Source organism: Dendrobates tinctorius, unplaced genomic scaffold (assembly GCF_039654945.1).
Source record: "Dendrobates tinctorius isolate UK_male_01 unplaced genomic scaffold, ASM3965494v1 ptg000073l, whole genome shotgun sequence".
Lineage (NCBI taxonomy): Eukaryota > Metazoa > Chordata > Amphibia > Anura > Dendrobatidae > Dendrobates > Dendrobates tinctorius.
The window spans coordinates 37,988,801-38,012,493 of NW_027361741.1; the positions used below are offsets into that span (position 1 = coordinate 37,988,801).

General features: G+C 44.5%; 1 protein-coding gene across 6 annotated transcripts in view; it reads left to right on the top strand.

The window, feature by feature from the left end:
• The window catches only part of DEPDC5 (DEP domain containing 5, GATOR1 subcomplex subunit), a 196,914-nt gene that overhangs the window by 26,546 nt on the left and 146,675 nt on the right, over positions 1-23,693 (top strand). For 5 of the 6 annotated variants that reach the window (XM_073582814.1, XM_073582816.1, XM_073582811.1 and 2 more), the window contains exons 11-19: positions 1,659-1,728; positions 3,698-3,776; positions 16,857-16,960; positions 17,051-17,125; positions 17,206-17,340; positions 18,306-18,367; positions 18,453-18,526; positions 18,605-18,674; positions 20,145-20,181. In XM_073582814.1, the coding sequence (XP_073438915.1) occupies positions 1,659-1,728; positions 3,698-3,776; positions 16,857-16,960; positions 17,051-17,125; positions 17,206-17,340; positions 18,306-18,367; positions 18,453-18,526; positions 18,605-18,674; positions 20,145-20,181 (706 nt within the window). Of the gene's footprint in view, positions 1-1,605; positions 1,729-3,697; positions 3,777-16,856; positions 16,961-17,050; positions 17,126-17,205; positions 17,341-18,305; positions 18,368-18,452; positions 18,527-18,604; positions 18,675-20,144; positions 20,182-23,693 lie in introns of all 6 variants that reach the window. The other variant, XM_073582815.1, reaches the window with a different exon arrangement.

The window sequence follows — 23,693 nt, forward strand, 5'->3', positions numbered from 1 at the left end:
TGAAGCCTGCAAGGTTGCTCCATCGCTGGTGGATGATTGGGACTGCGTCTGTTCAGTGGCTGATAGATGAGGGGCCGCTTCAACAGAGAATGTTCCGGGTTGTGTTGTGCTGCATCAGGTTCTGTGTGGAAAAGAGAAAAACAGTAATGAAAAAATCCAGATTGTGCTGTGCTGCTTCAGGTACTGTGTGGGGAAAAAAATTAAAACATTAAAAAATAATATACTTGCGTAGGCATCAAAAATACAAGGTTCCAGTGGTATTTGTATTTCCGGAACATTTGAGCAGAACCACCTCGAATCCGAATCTCCTTTCTCATGTCCTTGTTGAAGCGGTCCTTCATCCAACGCCAACGGATTTTGTTTCTCTTCACTGTGAAGGGGGGAAAAAAATTAATTGGAAAACAATGCACATACATTAACCGGTTCACTGCCATGCCAGACCCCATTGCAGTACTTGCCAAAATCATTTCTGGCACGTGACGTGGCACGGTCCCAATCAGCCAGCACCGATGTTGCCACTTCTTCCCAGAGACGTCGAATCACCACATTGTCGGAGTGCTGATGGTCACGGGTGTCCCACAATGGTACTCGCTTTTGCACAATGTGGATTAGTTGCACGTTGTCTATATCGAGTGTGGCTTCTTCCCGTTGTGAAACCTATAGAAAAAATTAATTTTAAGTAAAACCTGAAAAAAAATTCTGTTACAACTCTGATGAAAAGACTACCTACAGCCCGTCTTTCCTCCTGAGACACATGACCCCGATGACCCTGGGAAGAATCATCTCCACTCGACTGCTACTGCTCTTCAACAGTGCCAGGTACCTGTGAAGAAATTACATGATTTAACATGTGTAGTATTGCCAGTCAATACATAACAATCAGTATAGCAAGTGTGCTTACATAATGTTTGTCAGGTCCACACTGGGAAGAAGTCAGTTCTTTGCTTGACATGGTTGAAGAGCAGGCAGCAGTCAAGTGAAACACTATAGAAATGAACAGAGAAGAAAAATAAAAATCCATGGACACCAATACTTGCATTACAGACAGTAGTCCAACAGCAAAGCAGTCAGCACAGGCCAGAGACTGACTGCAGCACCAGGAGACAACATTGCACCAGGAGAGTTGACAAGTCTAAAAGTAAAAGAAAAAAAAATTAGTACAAAGTACAAACAGTAATGAGAGAGACCTTTTCAAAGGTTCTATTGTCTTGTGGTATCGTCCAGAGAGTTATGGCCTTGCAGCGTCCACACTTTCTTTTATAGAGCTATCAAATAGCAGGTACGCATGCATTCCCATAGACAGTAATGCGTTTTTTTTTTTATGCTCGCATGCGCATGACTGCATATTTTAAGGATGTTTGCCGCTTCTAAAAATGCAACAAGTGGCATTCGCCGGACCCCTCCGCACACGAGAAACTACGCATGCGTACGCTGACTCATGCGAACTGATGCAAACGCATGCTCCTGCGTACACCATGTTAAAGATAGGTACACGTGACGCTTTCGGATTGCTGCGCAAACAGATGCAAATATGAAACTGGCCTTAGGTTAGCAAAGTAAATTAGCAGCTGGTTTCTGATTTTTTTTTTTTTTTTTTTCTCTAAGGTTTCATGAGACTTTACAACACTTTAATGGTTATAATTTTACTATTACTCCAGGAGAAGAACTGCAGTCATGAAGTTACTGTTGTACTATTTTCCAGAACATTTTATGATGCAAAAACTTTAGGTAGGTGATTTAAATGTGTGTGTGTGTGTGTGTGTGTGTGTGTGTGTGTATATTTATGTATCTTTGTTTCTCATTTTCCATCTTCAAAAATTAGAATATCATTAAAAAGTTAACTTATTTCAGTTCTTCAATACAAAAAATGAAACGTATATGTTTTACAAAAGAGTGATCTATTTCACGTGTTTATTTATGTTAATGTTGATGATTATGGCTTACAGCCAATGAAAACCCAAAAGTTATTATCTCAGTAAATTACAATAATTAACAAAAACACCTGCAAAGGCTTCCTAAGCGTTTAAAAAGGTCCTTAGTCTGTTTCAGTAAGCTCTGCAATCATGGGGAAGACTGCTGACTTGACAGATGTCCAGAATGCAGTTATTAACACACTCCACAAGGATGGTAAGCCACAAAAGGTCATTGCTAAAGAAGCTGGCTGTTCAGAGTGCTGTATCCAAGCATATTAATGGAAAGTTGAGTGGACGGAAAAGGCTTGGTTGAAAACGGTGCACAAGCAACAGGGATAACAGCAGCCTTGAAATGATTAAGAAAAGGCCATTCAAAACTTTGGGGGAGATCACAAGGAGTGGACTGCTGCTGGAGTCATTGCTTCAAGAGCCACCACACACAGACGTATCCAAGATATGGGCTACAAGTGTTGCATTCCTTGTGTCAAGCCACTCATGACCAATAGACAATGCCAGAAGCGTATTACCTGGGCCATGGAGAAAAAGAACTGGACCGATGCTCAGTGGTCCAAGGTGTTGTTTTCAGATGAAAGTAAATTTTGCATTTCATTTGGAAATCAAGGTCCCAGAGTCTGGAGGAAGAGTGGAGAGGCACATAATCCAAGCTGCTTGAGGTCTAATGTGAAGTTTCCACAATCAGTGATCGGTTGGGGAGCCATGTCATCTGCTGGTGTAGGTCCACTGTGTTTTATCAAGACCAAAGTCAGCGCAGCCGTTTACCAGGAAATTTTACAGCACTTCATCCTTCCCTCTGCCAACAAGCTTTTTGGAGATGGAAATTTAATTCTCCGGCAGGACTTGGCACCTGTCCACACTGCCAAAAGTACCAGTACCTGGTTTAAAAACAACAGTATCTCTGTGCTTGATTGGCCACAAACACCTGATCTTAGCCGTATAAAGAATCTATGGGGCATTGCCAAGAGGAAGATGAGACACCAGACCCAACAATGCAGACGAGCTGAAGGCTGCTATCAAAGCAACATGGACTTCAATAATACCTCAGCAGTGCCACAGGCTGATCACCTCCATGCCACGCCACATTGATGGAGTAATTGATGCAAAATGAGCCCCGAACAAGTACTGAGTGCATTTACTGAACATGCATTTCAGTAGGCCAACATTTCGGATTTTAAAATCATTTTTCAAGCTGTTATAAAGTATTCTAATTTACTGAGATAATGACTTTTGGGTTTTCATTGGTTGTAAGCCATAATCATCAACATTAACAGAAATAAACACTTGAAATAGATCACTGTTTGTAATGACTCTATATGAGTTCCACTATTTGCATTTAAGAATTGAAATAAATTAACTTTTGAAATTAACTTTTTGATATGCCGTACATATATATTTTATTTATATTAATATGCACCCCCCCCCCAAAAAAAAAAAATCTAGTAATTTTAACGGATCATCGTGACAAACTTTGACTTAAAAGTCTTATCTTTGGGAAGGTGGCCACATGTTCGGGTCCACTTCATTAAGAATATACAGTCACCTCTGGAATACTTTGGTGTACCATATTATAATCATTTCTGAATAGCAATGTCTTTAAAACACATTTTTTTTTTTTTTTTTTCATTGAATAGCATTTACGTTTACCAATTATTCTGACAATGCTTTTGGTTTTCTTACTTCCTTATACCTTCATTTATTTTAATTTACTATTTTACCTTCTTTTGTCATAGGTACAGCTTACATGCCTTATCTCTTTTCATTTTTAGATGAGTTTCCAGAAGCCCATCGCAACAATGCCACCATTTTACAGGATCACAAGGGCAGATTCTATGAAGACTTCTACAAGTATGTAAATTCATAGTTTTTATTTTCTCTATCGCTTCATTGGGGGACACGGGAAACCATGGGTGTATGCTGTTGCAAATAGGAAGCTGACACTATTCACAAAAAAGTTAGCTCCTCCTCTGCAGTGTACACCCCATCGACCGGCACTAGTTTATTCACTTTAGCTTAGTGTGTCAGTAGGAGGTGGACACGGGTGTTGTGAATTTGCTTTCTGGCCTACCTCTGGTTACTAGTGAAGGTAATGGAGCTGACTTGATTAACAGAGGCCTGCCACCTGATAATGAGGAGGACGATTGGAGATTTGGAGTTTCTGACTGGATTTAAGACAGCCGACTCCCTCTATCCCTGCTGGTGATTTTTTCCTGCCTCCTGAGGTCTTAGTTTCCAGCTCAGTCCCTGCATGCTCAGCTAAGTGTTCTTTTGCTATTATTCACATTTGATCTGGTTTTGCCTATTTCAGTTTTGTGTGGTCAGCCAGCTCCGGCTGGGGCTGTGCTGAATTTCCATCCTTATGTTACTGCTTGTGCCAGTTTGTTTTTGTCCCTTATTAGATTGGCCTCTTTTTGCACTGCTTTCAGAATATACCAGAGTGCTGATATAGTGGGCGAAGTCGTGCGACTTCAGTATTTTTCTATCAGACGTGTTGGACATTTTTTGCATGTTTTTTTTGCGTGATTGCAGACAGTGTCTTTCCTTTTCTGTCCTGTCTAGTTGGTGTGGGCCCCATCGTTTGCTCAGTCTATTTTCCTACCTGCGTTTGTGTTTTCATCTTGTCTCACCGACAGTATATGTTTGGGGCTATCTATTCCTTTGGGGTCTACTCTGGGGCAGTTTAGATTTCCCCTTTCTTGCTTTAGGCTTATTTAGTTCTCCGGCTGTGTCGAGGCATCTAGAATCATCGTAGGTACGCTCCACGGCTACTGCTAGTTGTGTGGACAGGATCAGGGGTCTGCATCCGCTTAGTTACCAACCTCTCTGGTTTTCTGTGGCTTAGCCTGGGCCTGCTATCCTCCTCGGTGACCCATTCATAACAGAATAACCAGCCTAACTGTAGACTCTAGGGTACTCTAAAGAAGGAAAGAATTAAAAAAAAAAAATATTGCCTGACACTGGCCCCATCGTTTGCTCAGTCTATTTTTCTGCCTGCGTTTGTGTTTTCATCATGTCTCACTGACAGTATATGTTTGGGGGCTATCTATTCCTTTGGGGTCTGCTCCGAGGCAGTTTAGATTTCCCCTTTCTTGCTTTAGGCTTAGTTAGCTCTCTGGCTGTGCCGAGGCGTCTAGGATCATCGTAGGTACGCTCCACGGCTACTGCTAGTTGTGTGGACAGGATCAGGGGTCTGCAATCCGCTTAGTTACCAACCTCTCTGGTTTTCTGTGGCTTAGCTTGGTCTTGCTCTCCTCCTTGGTGACCCAATCATAACACACGGGTCTTTCACTAGACCCATTTCTACGTTGGTTTTCGGCGTTTTCCGGTAACGTCTCTTCTTTTTCAGATGGATCTTCTCCTTTACCTCCGGAGAGATACATTATGAACAGTCACAACTCTTGGGCGGGCTTTTTTCCCGCCCATTGTAGACATGCCCCCTCATCTTAATAGCTCTTCCCCTTCTCGTGGGCTCCCGCGGTTAGCTCCGTCCCCTTCTTGAAGCTCCAACAGTTAGCTCCAGCCCTTTCTCAGAGCTCCCCGCGGTTAGCTGCATCTCTCTTTCCAACCTCATTGTGCAAGTTCTTCTGCACACGTCCCCCTTCCCTCCAGTGGTGCGGAATCCACTTGCGTTTTCACTGTGTGCCCTCTTCTTCCTCCCTGCGGTCACCATTTGCTGGCATTGGAACCCAGAAGGTGGCTTTTCTCTGCAGGAAGTTCTGCATTTACTACTGAAACTGTCCTGGAGCTCCCTGTACAGCCTGGAACCAGGCAGGACCTGCCACTTCTTGTGAGTAGATTTGCTCTGCAGACTGACACGCTCCTCAGCATATATCCTCCTGTTCCCTAACCTTCTTGCATTAGTTAATGGGTCTGCTTCTTATCATGCCTAATCCTAAAGGAGAGCATTCTCGCCCTCCTGCTTTCTCCTTTTCTTCTGCTTTTGTCAGGCACTTTGTCTGCTCTTCATGTAATTTCAAGCTCCCTTCAGGCCAGTCCTCTGCTTCTTTTATCAGGACTGCAGCAGTTCCCCCGCACCTGCTACCCAGGAGTCACCTACTGCAGGAGAGAGTGGTGCCCCTATCCCAGTGTGCGCTACCTCTGAGTCACAATCTGTGGCGGATCTCACCAAGATTTTGCAGACCCTTGTGTCCGTTCTTGATAGGTTGCCCCTTCCTGCCTCTGCCATTTCTAGCTGATCGCAGAACTCACTGGCTGTACCTACCAACATGGGCCGTAAGAGATCAAGCGATCCAGGCAGGAGTGTTGTTCTAGGTCCTCCTTCCGCTTTGTCTCTCCCCCTGGTCTTTCCCGGCGGACCCCCCCCAAGTCAGACGAGGCGTTATCGGACGCATCAGAGGATGACATGGATTCTGACCAGGCTTCGAATATGAGAAACATGGTCCAGAGCCTCATTGTGGCTGTCAATCAGACCTCTAACATTACGGATACCGCTAGGGAACCCGCAGAAGAGCCGGTTTCGTTTAGACGATCGAGACCAGCTCCCAAGGTCTTTGCCACAGACAGAGAATTTGAGGGTGTGTGCACGCTGCATTTTTTTCCGCGTGGATTTTGCAAAATCCGCAGGTAAATCCGCAGGTCAAAAGACCTGCGGTTTATCTGTGGATTGGCCTGCGGTTTTCCCCTGTGGTTTGACACCTCTACAATGGAGCAGGTGTGAAACTGCTGCGGATTCCGCACAAAGGAGTGACATGCTGCTGTTTTGAAACCGCAGCAAATCCGTGCGGAAAAATCTGCACCATTTGCCCTACGGTTTTTGTTTTCCATAGACTATAAAGGTACTGTACACCGCAGCAAAAACTGCTGCGGATTCGCAGGGCCAAAACCTCTGCGGATCCGCAGCAGAATCCACAGCGTGTGCACACACACCCTGAGAAGGTACTTTCCAGAGAACGGGAAATCCTGACCAGACACTTCCAAAGAGGGAAGCGCTTCGACATCCTATATCCCTTCGTCTCTGAGGTCACGGCGAACTGGACCGCTTCTCCAAATGTGGACCCTCCAGTTTCCAGATTATCCACCAACACGGTCCTCCCACTCGTGAATGGAGCAATGACAGGATCATGCAGTCTTTTGCTAAGTCTGCCTTCGAAGCGGCCGCTTCTACACTGTGTCCTGCCTTTGCCATCATCTGGGTGTCAAAGTCCGTAGCAGCATGGGCTAAGCAGCTCCGTCACAGCAATCTTGCTGGAGCTCGTCTGGAGGAATTGGCCAACCTCGCGGCCCAAATTTCTCATACAGAGAAGTACATGGTATCCGCCTCTCTGGACGCTGCTTCATGAGCGACTCGGACGTCCAGCAATATTGTGGCCATCCGACGGACTAATTGGGTTAAGGCATGGCAGACGGACTTTTCTCAAAAAAATTCCTTTACCAGCTTGCCTTTCCAGGGTTCCCATCTATTTGGCTCCAAGGTTGAACAAATTAATAAGGAGGCCACCGGAGGGACAAGCTCCCTCCTTCCTCAGTGCAAACCTCGCTGGCTTCCTCTGAAGTGTAGGTTTCAGCCGTTTCTTTGCGTTTGAGGATTTTTCCCACCAAGAGAGGCCACAGGCTCCCCCGGTTGGGAAAAGGGTTTCCTTTAAAACCCACCCCCTCTTGGCGTCCCCATAATGCGCAGTGTAGATCCACCAGGTATTGACCTGGCAGATGGCAAAAAAAAAAAAAGGGAGGAATGGATTCGGCACACCACCCATGTAAAATACACAAAAACCTTTATTCCGGCATGTCAGACTGCACCAAAAACATAAACACCTGACACGTTTCTGTCGTGTTACAAACGCCCTTACTCATAGGATATAAAACAACAAAATGACATAAACATTATACTGTCTAAGACAAAGCACCAATCAAAAACATACAAATAACTACATTAATTATGCACCAGTTGTTACATAGTGAAAAAAGGACTGAATGGATGTGTCAAACGGTTATCAATAAATACAAAACAAATAATTTCTTAGGTTCATACCTTTCGGGAATCTAGTATCGAGTTTTAAAATAAAAAATCCTTTTCGTGTTGTCGAGCCTCTGTTTAGTACATCCCCTAATTGGGTTATATACCTTCTCAAATGCAAAAAAAAACGCAGAACTAGAGACATCTCCTTTGTGCACATTTAGAAAATGTTTAGCAGCACCCGAGTAAGCTGCATTCCTGTTGTGAATATTTGTCAAATGCTCAGCAATTAGTTTTATTTTACGTGTGGTACAACCAATATACTTCATCCCACATAATCTGCAACAGATACAATAAATTACATACTGTGTATCACAGTTAGTAAATGAAGTGATGTCATACGTGCTTTACCATCTAAGGACTGAAAACACTTCGCTTTGTCTAGCGCAGGGGTGGGCAATTAATTTTCCCAAGGGGCCGCATGAGAAACTGGCACTGCTGTGGAGGGGCGAACCAATCAGCTGAACTTAAAGGAGCGGTCCGAAATCAAAGGCGATTTTCATATTAAATGTATATCTATTCGGTGTAATAATCTAGTCTTGTTTTCTACTTCAATGAAAAATTCCCTAATGTACCCTCTACATTCTGAATTTTTTTTTTTGTAAACGTCCCATGACACTTTGCTTGAGATTCACCAGTGCATGCTGGGATACTTGATTGAGCCGTCATTAGGGCAGAAGCTGAAATCGCTGCCACAGTCTCTGCACCCTCTCTGAAATGAGGCACCATCAGTGATGTCTGTTTTGGAGTCTTGGCTAGTCCTGCTCACCTGATAATGCGTCAGTTGTAAATTCTGATGCATACTCAGTATGAGCTCCCTTCCTTTGAATACACAGTGACAGTGCGCTCCCTTGCTGGCTCTAAAGAGAAGTGATGACCCGGCGGGGTCCAGTCTCTGAAACGGATGACATTTTATTTCATGGTGGGGAAAGCAGCTTGTGGCAGTAACTGCAGCCTCTGCCCCATAATGACGTCCCGTTCGAGTACCCCAAAATGCACAGGGCTTCTCAAAAAAAGTCATTGGAAGTAAAAAAAAAAAAAAGACTGAGAAATTTTTTATTTGAAATATATTAGAAGAGTGATTAGGTTATTGAATTAAATTTTAGTATGAAATTCACCTTCGGTTTCAGATCACCCTTTAATTCTGCATGATATTAATTTCATCACTTTATAAAAAGTGGTTGCTTATGTGATGAAGTTTACATGAGCATATAAAAAAAATCGTTATTTTTGTCCAGAAAAAGACCATTTTCCATCTGTATTGTCCACCGTATAGCATCTATTTTTATACATCAGAAGTGAATAAAATTTACAAAATACAGTGTCCATTGTTAGTAATGAAAGCGCAACATGGTGGCTCAGTGGTTAGCATTGCATACTGGATTCAAATCTTACCATTGACAACATCTGCGAAGAGTTTGTATGTTCTCCCCGTGTCTGCGTGGGTTTCCTCCGGCTTCTTCGGTTTCCTCCCACACTCCAAAGACATACTGATAGGGAATCTAAATTATGAACCCCATCGGGGACAGTGATGATAATGTGTACAAACTGTAAAGCGCTGCAGAATATGTTGGCGCTATATAAAAATAAAGATTATTTATTAAAAATCAGATGCTATATGGATGATTCATATGGGATCCATTTTTTTAATTTTTTTTTATTTTTGCGCACCCATAGACTTCAACAAGCGAGTCTCATCCGAAATACAGAAGAGACCGATGGGTGCTGTGATCTTTCTCACAGACACTTTCTGACTGTAATCTGGATAGCCCAATTGCATAACATTGCTCCTGGTGCTCTGTCTGAGGTCGGGTTTATTTTTTTTTTCACAGACAGCACTTGGACAAATATTACATTCATGTGAACATAGCCTGACAATACTTGTTGCAATAAAGCTTATTGTAACAAGTAATAGTAGTTGCTCAAGCAATAAATTGGGAACATTGGAAAAATGTTGTTCCCCATCTCTGTTCCACATGCAGAGATCCACATCACATATGGGGCGGGAGCTGAAAGGAGGGGGTGAGAATCCTAATTCCAGTCTATGGAGTGGATGTGATAAGCCACAGATCACAGGGGGAGCTCTATGGGGGACTTAACCCTTACCTCTGCTGCACAGGACATACACCAGCACAAGCTGGGAGCAAAGAGGGAGGTAAAGGTTAACCCTCATACAAAGGTGAGGCGACAGCAGAGTACATGATGGGGGCAGAAGAGCAGTTTGGGGAGCACATGGAATATCCCATCTGTAGACTGTATGTAGTGAAGGTGGGGGGGGAAGGAGTGCTGTACCCCATATTCAGAAGGAATACTCAGCCCCAGTGTTTCATCTCCAGCTGCCAGGAAGAGCCAGGGAGATGCAGTGGCTACTAATTAGCTGCTCTCCCTGAACATAATCTGCAGACCCACAACTTTCCTTCCACAGTGTGAAAGGCAACGCAGGTGCTGTGACCTACTCAGCACAGCAGACACATGACGCTGCTGCCCAGGTGGTATCTGGGCTCCTCTTAGGGTGTGTGCACATGCTGCGGATTTGGTCCTGCGGATCTGCAGCAGTTTCTGCTGCAGTGTACAGTACCATTATAATCAATGGAAAACGAAATCTGCAGTGCCCACGGTGCGGAATTTTCCTCGTGGATTTGCGGCGGTTTCAAATCCGCAGCGTGTCAATTCTTTGTGCGGATTCCGCTGCGGTTTGGCACCTGCTCCATGACAGGTGTCAAACCGCAGAAAATCTGCAGATAAACCGCAGGTCCTTTGACCTGCGGTTTTACCTGCGGATTTAGGAAATTCCGCAGCAGAATCTGCAGCATGTGCACACACCCTTAGAAGCTACTTGCCCATTATCTACAGCAGATGGGTGTTGTAGTCCCTGCTTCCCTCCTCCTGTCCTGACCGCTCTGCCTCCTGCACAGATTTCACCAGCTCTGCAAGCCAGGAACTGAGCAGCCCCGCATCCACCAATGAGAAGACGGGGGCGGAGCTGCAGTTGCAATGAGGATTCTGAGAGAGATCAGTTCTTCTCCAGCTGTCTGGCTGTGTCCGCGGGCCGCACAGGAACAGCGAGGGGGCCGGATGTGGCCCGCGGGCCGCAGTTTGCCCAGGCCTGATCTAGCGCATAGGTGCGAACATTGCATCTACTGCCTGCACATCTATAAAACCAGAAACGGCCAAGACCTGGAAGTAGGCGTCTGTCTCAAAAGGCTGGAGGATAATGCATTGGCTAAACTAAAACCTCTCCTTGCTACATATCTACAACCAGTACGAATAATATGCCGCAGTTTGTCAGCTTGGTTTACCACTGGAAAATATTTTTTGATAATAGATACTATCTGATTAAATTGTGGACTATAAGGCGTAGAAAAAGTAATGATAGAATCAGAATTGACGGAAGACGAATTGGTTTGTGTCAAAGTCCGAGGTTTTTACTTGACTTTTTTTTAAACGCATGTTTAGCAATATGTTTATTATAGCCTCATTATTGGTCATGACCCCTAAGGTGTTATCTCAAGCACAAATGGGTGTTTTATCTAAAGGACTGAATTTTGTTCCTAGCAATAAATTTAACCTCTTCCAAACCATTAAGGATGTGAGCAAATTTACCAGACTGCTAATGGTAAAGAGACACTTTTTTTCTCATAGGATCAGCAACAAACCCTGCGAAAGAACAAACATTTCACTTCACCTGTGACTGCTTCATCATTTCCCTTTAAAGAACAGAAGGCTATTTGCACACTTTCCTCTCTTCAAGATCTGAGATTTAATCCAGGTTCTATTCAAGATTGTGACATTAATATTTCTACCCACAATTCAACATATTATCCACTACAGTCTAGGGCAGGGGTGGGGAATCTTTTTTTCTGCCAAGGGCCATTTGGATATTTATACCATCCTTCGGGGGCCATACAAACTCCGCCCACAAAGTACATTCTGACTTTGGCACTGGTTTCATGACTTAATCTTTCATTGCATGCCCTTCAATGTTCAGTAGTGAACACTGTGTGTGTGTGTGCTAACAGAGCAAGAAGAAATTAATGAGATTGTGGCAATCAAAATACAGCTCCCTGCCCAAGAACGCGGTCCCTGAGAATCTGCTCGGGGGCCTGATAAAAGGTGGAGGGCCATAAATGGCCCTGGGGCCTGAGGTTCCCCACCCCTGGTCTAGGGTTTCCTCTCTTGATGTCTTTCAATCGTTGGTAGAGAAAGACTTAAGAGCGTTGGATTTTTCAACTAAGAAATCTGATTTTTATAATAATTTGACTATGGAACAACATAATGCCATCAAGGAATGACAGGGTGACTCCAACAGTGTAGTTAGACAATCGAACAGAGGGGGCTGTAGTGCGCTATTGGATACTGTTTTGTACATTAATGCAGTGAAACTCATTTTAGATTATTCAGCCACATATATGCCCTTTACTACTGATCCGTCCTCATTATGCAAGCTTAAAGTATCCAGTATTTTGCAAGATGCAGTATTTTCGTATCTCGTCCTCCAAGAGATGCTTCTCTGGTTCTGGGGTTCTTTGCGTCCATTGCCTCCCTTCTCAGTTCAGGTGTCATTGTTCCCGTCCTAGAGCAGGAACGTTTCATGGGGTTTTATTCAAACCTTCCATTATTCTAGACACCCTGTTCTGATTTAGATAGCTAATTAACATCCGACTCGGTGCCTTTTTTTTTTTTATTTTTCTAGGCATGCTGTTCAACACCCGCCAGAGAAGGGTTTTTCTTCGCAAGGAGAAGAGCGCAACCCTCCAGCAGCAGCAGAGGGGCTTCGCTGTCTGCAGGGCTTCCTTCTTCCGTTCGGCCATGGCAGTCCTGGGAAGGATGGTGGCAGCGTCAGAAGCGATTCCTTTTGCACAATGCCATTCAAGACCACTTCCGCAGGCCATCCTATCTCAGTGGATTAAGTCTGTTTTCTCTCTGGATCGTCCGGTTTGGCTCTCCTCCCGAGTCAAAAGATTTCTCTATTGGTGGCTGTCATCCCCTCTTATCTTCGAGGGTCGGTCCTTTCTTCCCGTTCACTGGCAGGTGGTGATGACGGACGCCAGCCCTCTCTGCTGGGGTGCAGTTTTTCACCACCTGACTGTCCAAGGGTCATTGGTCAGCAGAGGAATGTTGTATGCCGATCAACACCCACGAGATAAAGGGCCATTCTTCTGTCCTTGCACCACTGGGAAAGGCTTCTAAGGGGTCTCCTCAAACGGACCGCGCCCCGGCAGTGGCATATGTCAATCACCAGAGAGGGACTCGGAGCCCCTTGGCGATGGCCGAGGTATCCAAGATTCTCCTATGGGCAAAGGCGATGGTTCAGGTGTTTTCCACAGTACATAGTTCGTTTCCAGGTCCCACGATCCTCTCGTGGTGGGCGCCAACGCTCTGGCCATTCCCTGGTCACAGTTTGTGCTTCCCTATCTGTTTCCTCCCCTTCCCCTTATCCCAGGCTGTTGAAGAAGATCAAGGCGGAAGAGGTGCTGGTCATACTGATTGCCCCGGATTAGCCGAGAAGTTCTTAGTTCAGAGAGATCATCAATCTTCTCGCGGATGCCCCCTGGAAGCTCCCAGACAGACCGGATCTTCTGTCCCAAGGACCGATCTGCCACCAAATTCTCGGTAATCAATTTAACGGCGTGGCTGTTGAAACTGCGATGCTGAGAGCATCCGGTTTATCAGATCAGGTGATTCACACCATGATACAGGCTAGGAATTCGTCATCTTCCAGGGTCTTTTATCGAACCTGGAAAGCTTATTTCAGCTGGTACGAGTCTAATCACACCCTGCCTATGTCGTTTGCTCTCCCTTCCATTCTGGTGTTTCTCAAGTCGGGACTTGTCGATGGTCTGGCTCTTAGTTTGCTAAAAAGCCATTTGTCAGCTTTCTATTTTTTCAGAAAAACCTATTCTCTAGTCCTCAGGTCAGAGCTTTCCTTCAAGGAGTAGTGCATGCTGCTCCTCCATACTGGACACCCGTAGACCCCTGGGGCCTCAGTCTGGTCCTGGAGGCCCTTAGGCATTCTCTTTTTTCCTCTTCGCCACGACAGCACCCACTGAGAGAGGGGATCCGCCCCAGGAACAGGAAACCTACAGAGATAAATGGGGCGGTCCCCCTCGCTCCCTCAGTTTGGTTTCCTGTTCCTGGAAAGGAACCCGCAGAAGAGGATACCTGGTCTGGCAGCCGCCTGCGTGCATAATATGAGCAGCAGGGGCCCAGGACTGGAGGCAGCGTCGGGCGGAGAGGTGATTTTCCCCCCCCCCCCCCCCCCCCAGAGCTGGTAATGCAGGTGAGGCCGGAGGTGAGAGGTGCCAAGGCTCACTGAGGGGACATGGCGTATACCCCCCCCCCCCCCCCCCAGGAAGGGGCCAGCGCATTACAAATGCCATTAGGGCATATCGGGGGCCCCCCCCAGAGAGGAAGCAGAAGAGCCTGAGCGCTGTGCCAGGCAGCGCTACTGGGGGTCATACCTGCGGCAAGGGGTTAACATGTTGCGGCCGGGTGCGTGGGTGTCACCGTCCGACGGCCGCTGCATCAGCACTTCCAGCGGCGCTCCCAGGCAGAGGCAACACGGAAGTGGTATGAGAACTTCCGGGGTCAAGACAGGAGGCGGCGATCGCGGGAAAACGCCCGCGCATGCGCAGAAGGAAAAAAAAAATGGTGGAAAGGGGAGCATCAATGAGAGAGGCTACAAAAAGAAGCCACGAACGCAGCGCCAATGTGCAGTCATGTCATCCATAGATGACCCAGCTTCGCTCCTGTTAGGTCAGCCAGTGGAATCCCCACATGGCAGCAGACAAAGCGGTACTACAAGGAGAAGCAGTAGCACCAGAAGAAGTGGCAGCTCCAGGAAGGAATCTAGCGGACCTTCCAGGCAAGATGAGCCCTTGGAGAAAAAACGTAAAGAGAAAAAACCGTCCCACGCCTCGCCTAGGCCTGAGTCGCGGACCCCGCAGCCGGTAGTTTGCTGACGAGACTCACGGGTGAGTGTTTTTAGTCAGAATAAATAACTGATGGCCGTTTTTTTCTGGTCCATACCCCCCTTTTTAGGCCAAAAGAACGGAGAAGGCGAAAAATAGAGAGTGTGCCTTATGTTCTCAGCCCCTCCCAGACGGCCACCCTAAAAGATTATGCCAGTTGTGTATTGAGGAGGCCTTACAGGAGGAATCCTCACGGAAGAAGGAGGATATCCGAGCGATAATTAGAGAAGAACTACGGGCCTTAGGCAGCTCCAGTAGTCTGGGGGGTCACTCCTCCGTGAGAGAAATAGGTTCACCGAGAGGAGGAGCTTCGCCGGCGTCAAAGTCACCGTCAGAAACCGTGGATCTAGACTCTGATAGATCCCAGGAATACCCTTCCTCAGAGGATGAGGAGCAGACGTGTTTCCCTACAGACAGCGTCAGTAACTTGGTTAAGTCTATCCGAAATACCATGGGGCTACCAGAGAGTAAGGACCCCAAGATTCCGCAAGACATAATGTTTGCAGGCATTTCCCGTAGAAAGGTCCGAGCATTCCCAGTGGTCCCAGCTATAAAAGAGTTAGTAAAAAGGGGGTGGGAAAAACAGGGGCAGAGAACCTTCCTCCCCTTAACGTCAAAGCGTAAATACCCTTTTGACGATGAGGAATTGACGGCTTGGTCGAGAGCCCCCAAGGTGGATGCGGCAGTGGCCTCTACCTCTCGTAGATCCTCCCTGCCGGTAGAGGATTCAAGAACTATGGCTGACTCATTAGATCGTAAGACCGATACACTCCTTAAACGATCCTGGGAAGCATGTACGGCAGCTTTTAAGCCCGCAATAGCAGCCACGTGCACGGCAAGGTCAATGTTGGTGTGGCTGAATGACCCAGAGGACAATATTAAAAACAGTGGCCAGGAATAAACTCCTGTCCTCTATGCCCCTCATTAAAGGAGCAGCGGCCTTCCTCTCCGATTCCTCAGCGGACTCTCTCCGTTTATCTGCTAGAGCAGCAGGACTAACCAATGCAGGCCGGCGGGCCTTATGGTTGAAGGGGTGGAAAGGAGACACGCAAACAAAAACTAAACTGTGTGCTATACCCTGCCAGGGTAAGTACCTATTTGGCACGGAACTGGACGAGATCTTAACAAAAGCGGGGGAGAGAAAAAAAGGTTTTCCTAACCCGTATATTCCCTTTAATAGGAGGGCCTACAGAAAGCCGCCGTTTGGCAAAAAGAAAGACTTTAAACCCCAGGATCGCTGGGGAAATAAGGACCCCAAACAGAGGGGCAATCTGTTCGGAAAATGTCCCTTCAGAGGAGACAGGTTCCGCTAATACCAGTACACCGGTAGGTGGCAGACTACTGGAATTCAGCCACCAATGGGGGAAGGTAACATCAAACCCATGGGCCATTGATATCGTCTCATCGGGCCTAAAACTAGAATTTGTTCGGCATCCACCGAACCTCTTCCTATTGACTTCCATGAAGTCCCAGATACAGCAGGAAGCACTGGAGATGGAGATTGCAGTACTGCTAACTAAACAGGTCCTGATAGAGGTCCCAGGGGACGAAAGAGGAATGGGCTTTTATTCTCCTCTATTTTTAGTCCCAAAACCAGATGGCTCTTTCAGGACTATAATAAATTTAAAGAAGCTTAATACCTTCTTGAGGCTGAGGCCATTTAAGATGGAGTCAATAAATTCTGCAATAAAACTTTTGTTTCCCAGGTGTTATATGGCAGTCTTGGACCTAAAGGTTGCCTATTACCATCTCCCCATATTCCGAGAGCACCAGAAGTTCCTGCGAGTAGCGGTCTGGTTCAAGGGTTCAACTTTTTTTTGTGCAGAGTGTCCTCCTCCTAGTGGCAGCAGCTTACACTCATGGTTTCCTGTGTCCACTAATGAAGGCTCTGAGAAACAGATTTACGGGAGTAACCAAAAATCCTACAGTTTATTAGATTATCGTTTCAGCAGTTAGAAAAAACCCTCTCTGTCTCTTTCTAAGGGTGGTGGTACAGAATGAAAGGCGAGAGGAATGGACTTCACTACTAGTAACTGTGAAGAAGCTTTTCATCCAGTATCCAGTGCTGGTTCGACTGGAAAATGCAGGTAGCCGATTGTATAGACACAATGATATCTAAAAGTTGTATTATCTAATCAAACAATACTGTGTAATTTTACTGATTTTTGTGTCTTCAGAATCCTTTCCTCCAGGATACAACTCCACGTCTGACCAGGGAAACTATCTAGAAGCTATTAATCTGTCCTTTAATGGTAATTCTAACTACCTATAAAGCTATTGTTTTATTTTTGTTAATTTCCTATATTTTTATTTGTTCTTCTTTATTTCCCAGTGTTTGACAAGCATTATATAAACCGAAACTTTGACAGGACAGGACAAATGTCAGTAGTCATCACTCCCGGGGTTGGTGTATTCCAGGTGGACCGTTCTCTTATGATCTTAACCAAACAGCGTATGATTGATAATGGTAAGGGACAAATACAGTGATTGGTAGGGAAACATGCATCTGGTTGCAGTCTAAGCTGTACTTGAACAATTTTCCAAGCTGAAATGGAATATAGAATAAAGAAATAGAAATATGGTAAGTTAGCTTTTTCTTTTTTTTTTTTTTTTGACAATATTCTGCCTATTTCAAGACAGAAATGTTCCCTTTAGTTAAGCTAAGTTCATACTGGGCGTTTTTTTAATGTTTGTTTTATGCTAATTTTCAGCTGGGTTTTACAGTACCAGCTATGTCCTGAGATTTCAGAAATCTCATGCACACAGCTTGGATTTTGTCATTAGTATTAGTATTTTGTGCTTTGCTTGTACTTTTGGACATAGAGCATGTCACTTCTTTCAGCGTTTTTTCATCATTTTTCACCCATTGAATTGAATGGAAAGAAACGCATGCAAAAACCTGTGTTTTTGCAGCAGCTTCTTTCCTGCCAAGCACTCACGTTTTGCTGCAGAAAATAAAGTGCGGCAAAAACTCCCAGTGTGAACTTATCCTTAGAAACAAATATGGTTAGTAAATGAAACATGGGGTGATGGTGAAAAAATTATGGCATTTGAAGAAGAAATTTTAAAATTGGTAAATGAATCGAATAAGAGAAAGGTGGGAGGGACATTGTTAAAATGCAAGAAGGGGTGAGTATTGCTAAATGTGAAGTAGTAGTTGAAAGGCTTAGAAATGTTAGCCAATGGAAATGTTAACCCAAGTTGCGATTCACCTAAATAATCCACACACTCTAAACCTTTTGCAACGTTAGATTTAATTTTTTTTTTTTTTTTTTGTACCTTAATACTGTTAGTTCTGACTAAGTTGTGACTTTCAGGAATAGCAAACTGTCATAAAATGAACTAAATGAGCATAAATGTAACATAGGCTCATGCAGAGTAATTTTATTGTAGTTGCATATATCACTTATCTCAAATTGTATATCTTCCTAGGGATTGGCGTCGACCTTGTGTGTATGGGAGAACAGCCCCTGCATGCTGTACCGCTCTTCAAGGTAATTTTCTGCAATAAGTGTTACTCTTGTTTAGAAAATAGCTTTCTGGCTTAGCTGAATGTATAATACGTGCTTTATATTACAGTTGCACAATAAGAATAATTCCGGAGATTCTCGCCTTGTAGATGATTATAACATCCCACACTGGATCAATCACAGGTAAAGGTTATGTGCCTTCAGATTGGAATATCATCTGTCACTTGGACATTTTCTGACCTTATTTTCCCTCCCTATAAGTTTCTATACATCACAGAGTCAACCCATGAATAACAGCTTTACCCCACGCATCAAACTGGCTGCTCGTAAGGTAATAAAAAAGAACTATATATTCCACAATATGAACATATATATATATATATATATATATATATATATATATATATATATATATATATATATATATATATATATATATATATATATATATATATATATATATATATTGGCTGAAGAGACCGGCGTTGCCTGGGCATAGTAACCAACTGTGATTAGTTATAACAAATTATAATGATTATATTGCACATAAAAACATTTCACATCATGTATTCAACACTACAGATTTGCTACACAAATTAACTAAACGATTACCCAAGTATTGATAGTGTTTTATTTTCAGCTCATTCAAGAGCCTTTTGATAAACGTGTATCTGTGTATCTAACCCTATCCTGTGTGATAATGTCTGCTGAGCTGTGTACCTAATCCTCTCCTGTGTAATACTTTCTGCTGAGCTGTGTATCTAATCCTATCGTGTTACTGACTGATCATCCGTGTATCTAATCCCATCCTGTGTGATACTGACTGCTGAGCCGTGTATCTAATCCTATCCTGTGTGATACTGGGCTCCCCCTGCAGTCTGTGTCAGAGGGTGGTCTGTGTTGGCACGGTAATAAATTGTGTTATTTCCAGCTTTACAGAAGGACGATAACACCATAGAAATGATAAGAATAATAGGCAAAATTGTTTAGTGAATTGGAACGCGTGGGGTTAAAATTTCACCTCACAACATAGCCTATGACGCTCTTGGGGTCCAGACATGTGACTGTGCAAAATTTTGTGGCTGTAGGTGCGACGGTGCAGATGCCAATCCCGGACATACACACATACATTGAGCTTTATATAGTAGATTTGTTATGGCCTATACAATGTACAGGTGCATCTCACAAAATTAGAATATCGTCAAAAAGTTAATTTATTTCAGTTCTACAATACAAAAAGTGAATCTTGTATATATTATGGAGTCATTACAAACAGTGATCTATTTCAAGTGTTTATTTATGTTAATGTTGATGATTATGGCTTACAGCCAAAGAAAACCCAAAAGTCATTATCTCAGTAAATTAGAATACTTTATAACACCAGCTTGAAAAAAATTATTTTAAAATCCGAAATGTTGGCCTACTGAAATGTATGTTAGATTCTCTATGGGGTTAAGGTCAGTAGTTTGCTGGCAATCAAGCACAGAGATACGGTTGTGTTTAAACCAGGAATTGGTATTTTTGGCAGTGTGGACTGGTGCCAAGTCCTGCTGGAGAACTAAAGTTCCATCTTCAAAAAGCTGGTCAGCAGAAAGATGCTTGAAATGCCCTAAAATTTTTTGGTAGATGGCTGCGCTGACTTTGGTCTTGGTAAAACACAGTAGACCTACACCAGCGGATGACATGGCTCCCCATGAGTTTCACTTTTTGTATTGAACTGAAATAAATTAACTTTTTGATGATATTCAAATTTTGGGAAATGATATGTATAATAACACTTGTTTTTCTTCCTTTTACTTAGATGGTCAGTGAGAAAGGGAGAATTGGAAGAGAGTCTTGTAAGTTTTCCATAATAGTTTTCTTTTTCCCCTTGCACATTTTCTTTACAAATACCTTAATATTGCTTTAAAAATTCGAGATTTGTACATGTTCTGTTTGTGAGTTTAACTTCTATCAATATGTTACAGGCATTGTGTAAAATGACAGAATTTTATAGTATATTGAATTTTTGGCAAAGCATGAATTAGTTTGATGAAAGACATACTAATCAAAAATAGAATGAGAAACTACAAAAATGAGAAAATGTTTCTAATGAAAGCTGTTTTTGACATCCCAAACAATAAATTTTTTTTTTTTTTTTTTTTTTTTTTACATCTGCTAGTGGATAATTACGGTATGTCTTTGGCATATGGGGGGAAACCAGAGTACGCTGTAGTAAATCCACAGAAACACAGGGAGAAGATACAAACTCCTTGCAGATCTTTTCTTTAGACTGGGGTCAGACATGCGAGAAACTGACGAGTCTCACACGTCAATACCTGGCACTGCCTCCGGCACTCTGATCGGAGCGTTCAGCTGCATAGAAATACATGCAGCTGAGCGCTCTGATCCGAGTACCGGCTGCAGTGCTGGGTATTGACGTACGAGACTCGTCCGAGTTTCTCGCAAGTCTGACCCCGGACTAAAGGGCCTGTCACACTAAGAGATATCGCTAGCAATATCGCTATAACTAGTGACGTTATAGCGATATTGCTAGCGATATCACTGTGTCTGATACTTACCTACGACCGGCTCCCCCGCTGGTTATCGCTGATCGCGCGAGAACGTTCTGGACTGTTTCTCGTCGTCAGCTTCCTGCGGCACTTCCTGTGGAGAGACGAGCGACGAGCGTGGACGCGGGCGGGAGGACGCAGGATCGCCTAATGTGACAGGTAAGTAGCGACCCCCGTCCCCAGCAATGTCGCTGGTGAGATCTGCCTGTGTGGCAGCTCACTAGCGACCACTTAGCGATGTACCAGCGATCCTGACCGCATCATATCGCTGGTCGGGATCGCTGGTACATCGCTAAGTGTGACAGTACCTTTAGCCTGTTTTCTCTGTCCTCCCTGAGATTGTAGATAACTTTCCATCTCTCCACCCTTGAGATCTATGTACAAGTGCAGTAAGAGTGTTAGAACTGCACATGAGCTCTGACAGATTTGATAATTTTTTTTGCAAAGCTATGTAAAGGACTTAAAAACTTTGCAACAGCAAAATGATAGAACTATTTTAATTCAGATAATTAATTTTTGAATTTGGGAAGCAAATCTTTGCAAAGATGTATATAATTTTTTTTTCCCTTCCTGACCTGCTCCGTATACTCCAGAAGTAGAGCCAACACTATCAGCAGCAGGTTTCAGCTTTCTCCTAGAGCTAACACCCTGCTATTAGTGCTAATATTGATGTTTAACCCCTTAGATGCCACTGTCAATATTATTGCATGGCATATAAGAACAATGACCATACTAGTGAAAGTCCCATAGAGCTGCACTATAGCAGTTTCCATTTCCAATCGCATATAGGGTATTGCCTTGCTCATGAGAAATTCCTTTACAGATTGTGGTGCATTTTCTCATATTACTCCTAGTGAAAATGGAAAATTTGGGGTTAAAGCAACATTTTAGTTGGAAAACGTATCGTATTTTTCAGACCATAAGACGCACTTTTTTTCCTCCAAATTTGGGTGGAAAGTGTAGGGTGCGTCTTATGGTACAGATGTAACATGGGGAGAGGGTAGCAGCGGAGTGGGATCGCACTCGCAGGAGGCAGGAAAAGAAGGCTTTTTGATACTCACAGTAAAATCTTTCTTGGAGCCTTCATTGGGGGACACAGGTTACCATGAAGTGTATGCTGCTGCTAGGAGGCTGACACTATAATAGCACAAAAAGAGGACTTAAAAATCCTCCAATAATACAAGAAAACCGCAAAAAAGCAGAGAGGTTTACCCCTCCAGGCCCCCAGATAAATGCACTATCAGGATGCAGTGGAACCGTATAATTAAGATGGCAACACAGGTGCAAGAATACCGATGAAACAACTGCTCACAGTCTACCAATACATGGAGGGGGCGGTTGCCTGGTATATTAATGCACAATAAACTTGTATGTGGCGCTTTTCACCCTATGGCAATGCACAGCATCCAGGTTAACAGCCTAATATTGAGTGTCAGCCTAGTAGTGAGGCTGACACAATGCAAAAATATGTACCAACCCAACAAGAGGCTCGTAGGTCCAACATGGTACAACTTAAACAGGGAGGGTGCTGTGTCCCCCAATGAAGGCTCCATGAAAGATTTTACTGTGAGTACCAAAAATCCTTCTTTCTCCTTTGCCTCATTGGGGGACACAGGTTACCATGGGACCTCCCAAAGCAGTCCCAAGGGTGGGAAAATGAACTTGGGCAACGTGAGGAAAGGACTTAGGTTGTTCGGTAGATACCGACGCCTGCGGTACCTTTCTACTGAAACTTGCATCGGACGAGGCCTGGGCATGAACACTGTACAACATCGCAAGGACGACCAGGTCGCGGCCCTGTAAATCTGTAAAGTCGAAGCTCGGTGACAGACAACCCAAGAAGCCCCTACAGCTCGGGTGGAGTGGACTCTCACTCCCGGAGGGGGCCATTTTGTCTTGAGCACGTTATACTTCCAGTATCGCAGAACGTATCCAACGAGCGATAGTAGAATTGAAAGCTGGGAGCTCCTTCCGTCGACCTTCAGAGATGAGAAACAGGAAGTCGAATTGCCGCAGAGAGACGTGTTCTAGAAAGTTGGACTCAAATGGCTCTGACCACATCCAGCTTGTGGAGAGACTTCCCCAGTGGGTGAAGAGAAGGACAAAAAGGAGGAAAGGAAGAAGTCCTCTTTGAAGTGGAAAGAAGAGGGGAAAGATAGGACAAGGCTGCAAGATCAGCAACTCTCCTAGTGGACGTAATGGCAACTAGGAGGGTCAGATTCCATGACAGGAGGGAAAGGGGAAAGTTCTGAATGGGCTCGAAAGGCGAGCTTTGGGGAACGTTAGGGACGAGGTTAAGATGCCACGGATCCATCGGAGGAAAGTGGGGAGGGGCCAAACGGGCAACTCTCTAGAGAACCTGTGGCATAGATGCCAGATCCCTTGGGGAAAGAATTGACAAAGGTGAGACCTGGCCCTGTAGGGTGCTAAAGGGCAGGCATGAGTGTAGATCAGATTGAAGAAAGCCAAGGATCGATGGAAGGGAGAGAGATATTGGGAAAACTTTGTTGCGTCGCACCATCAGAAAAATGCTTTCCAGTACCTATGGTAAATGCTTGAGGAGGCTGGCTTACTAGCTCTGATCATGGTCTAAATGACGTTGTGAGTAAAAACCCAATTCCCTCATAACCGCGGTCTCAACTGCTGTGCTGTTAAACTCAGAGACTGAGAACTCAAGAGAAGATCTGGGCGGTCTGGGAGCCTCCAGGAGACGTCCGAGAGCATGCTTACCAGCTCCGCATACCAAGGTCGTCTTGGTCAGTCTGGTGCTATCAGAATGACTTGAATGCCTTCTGATT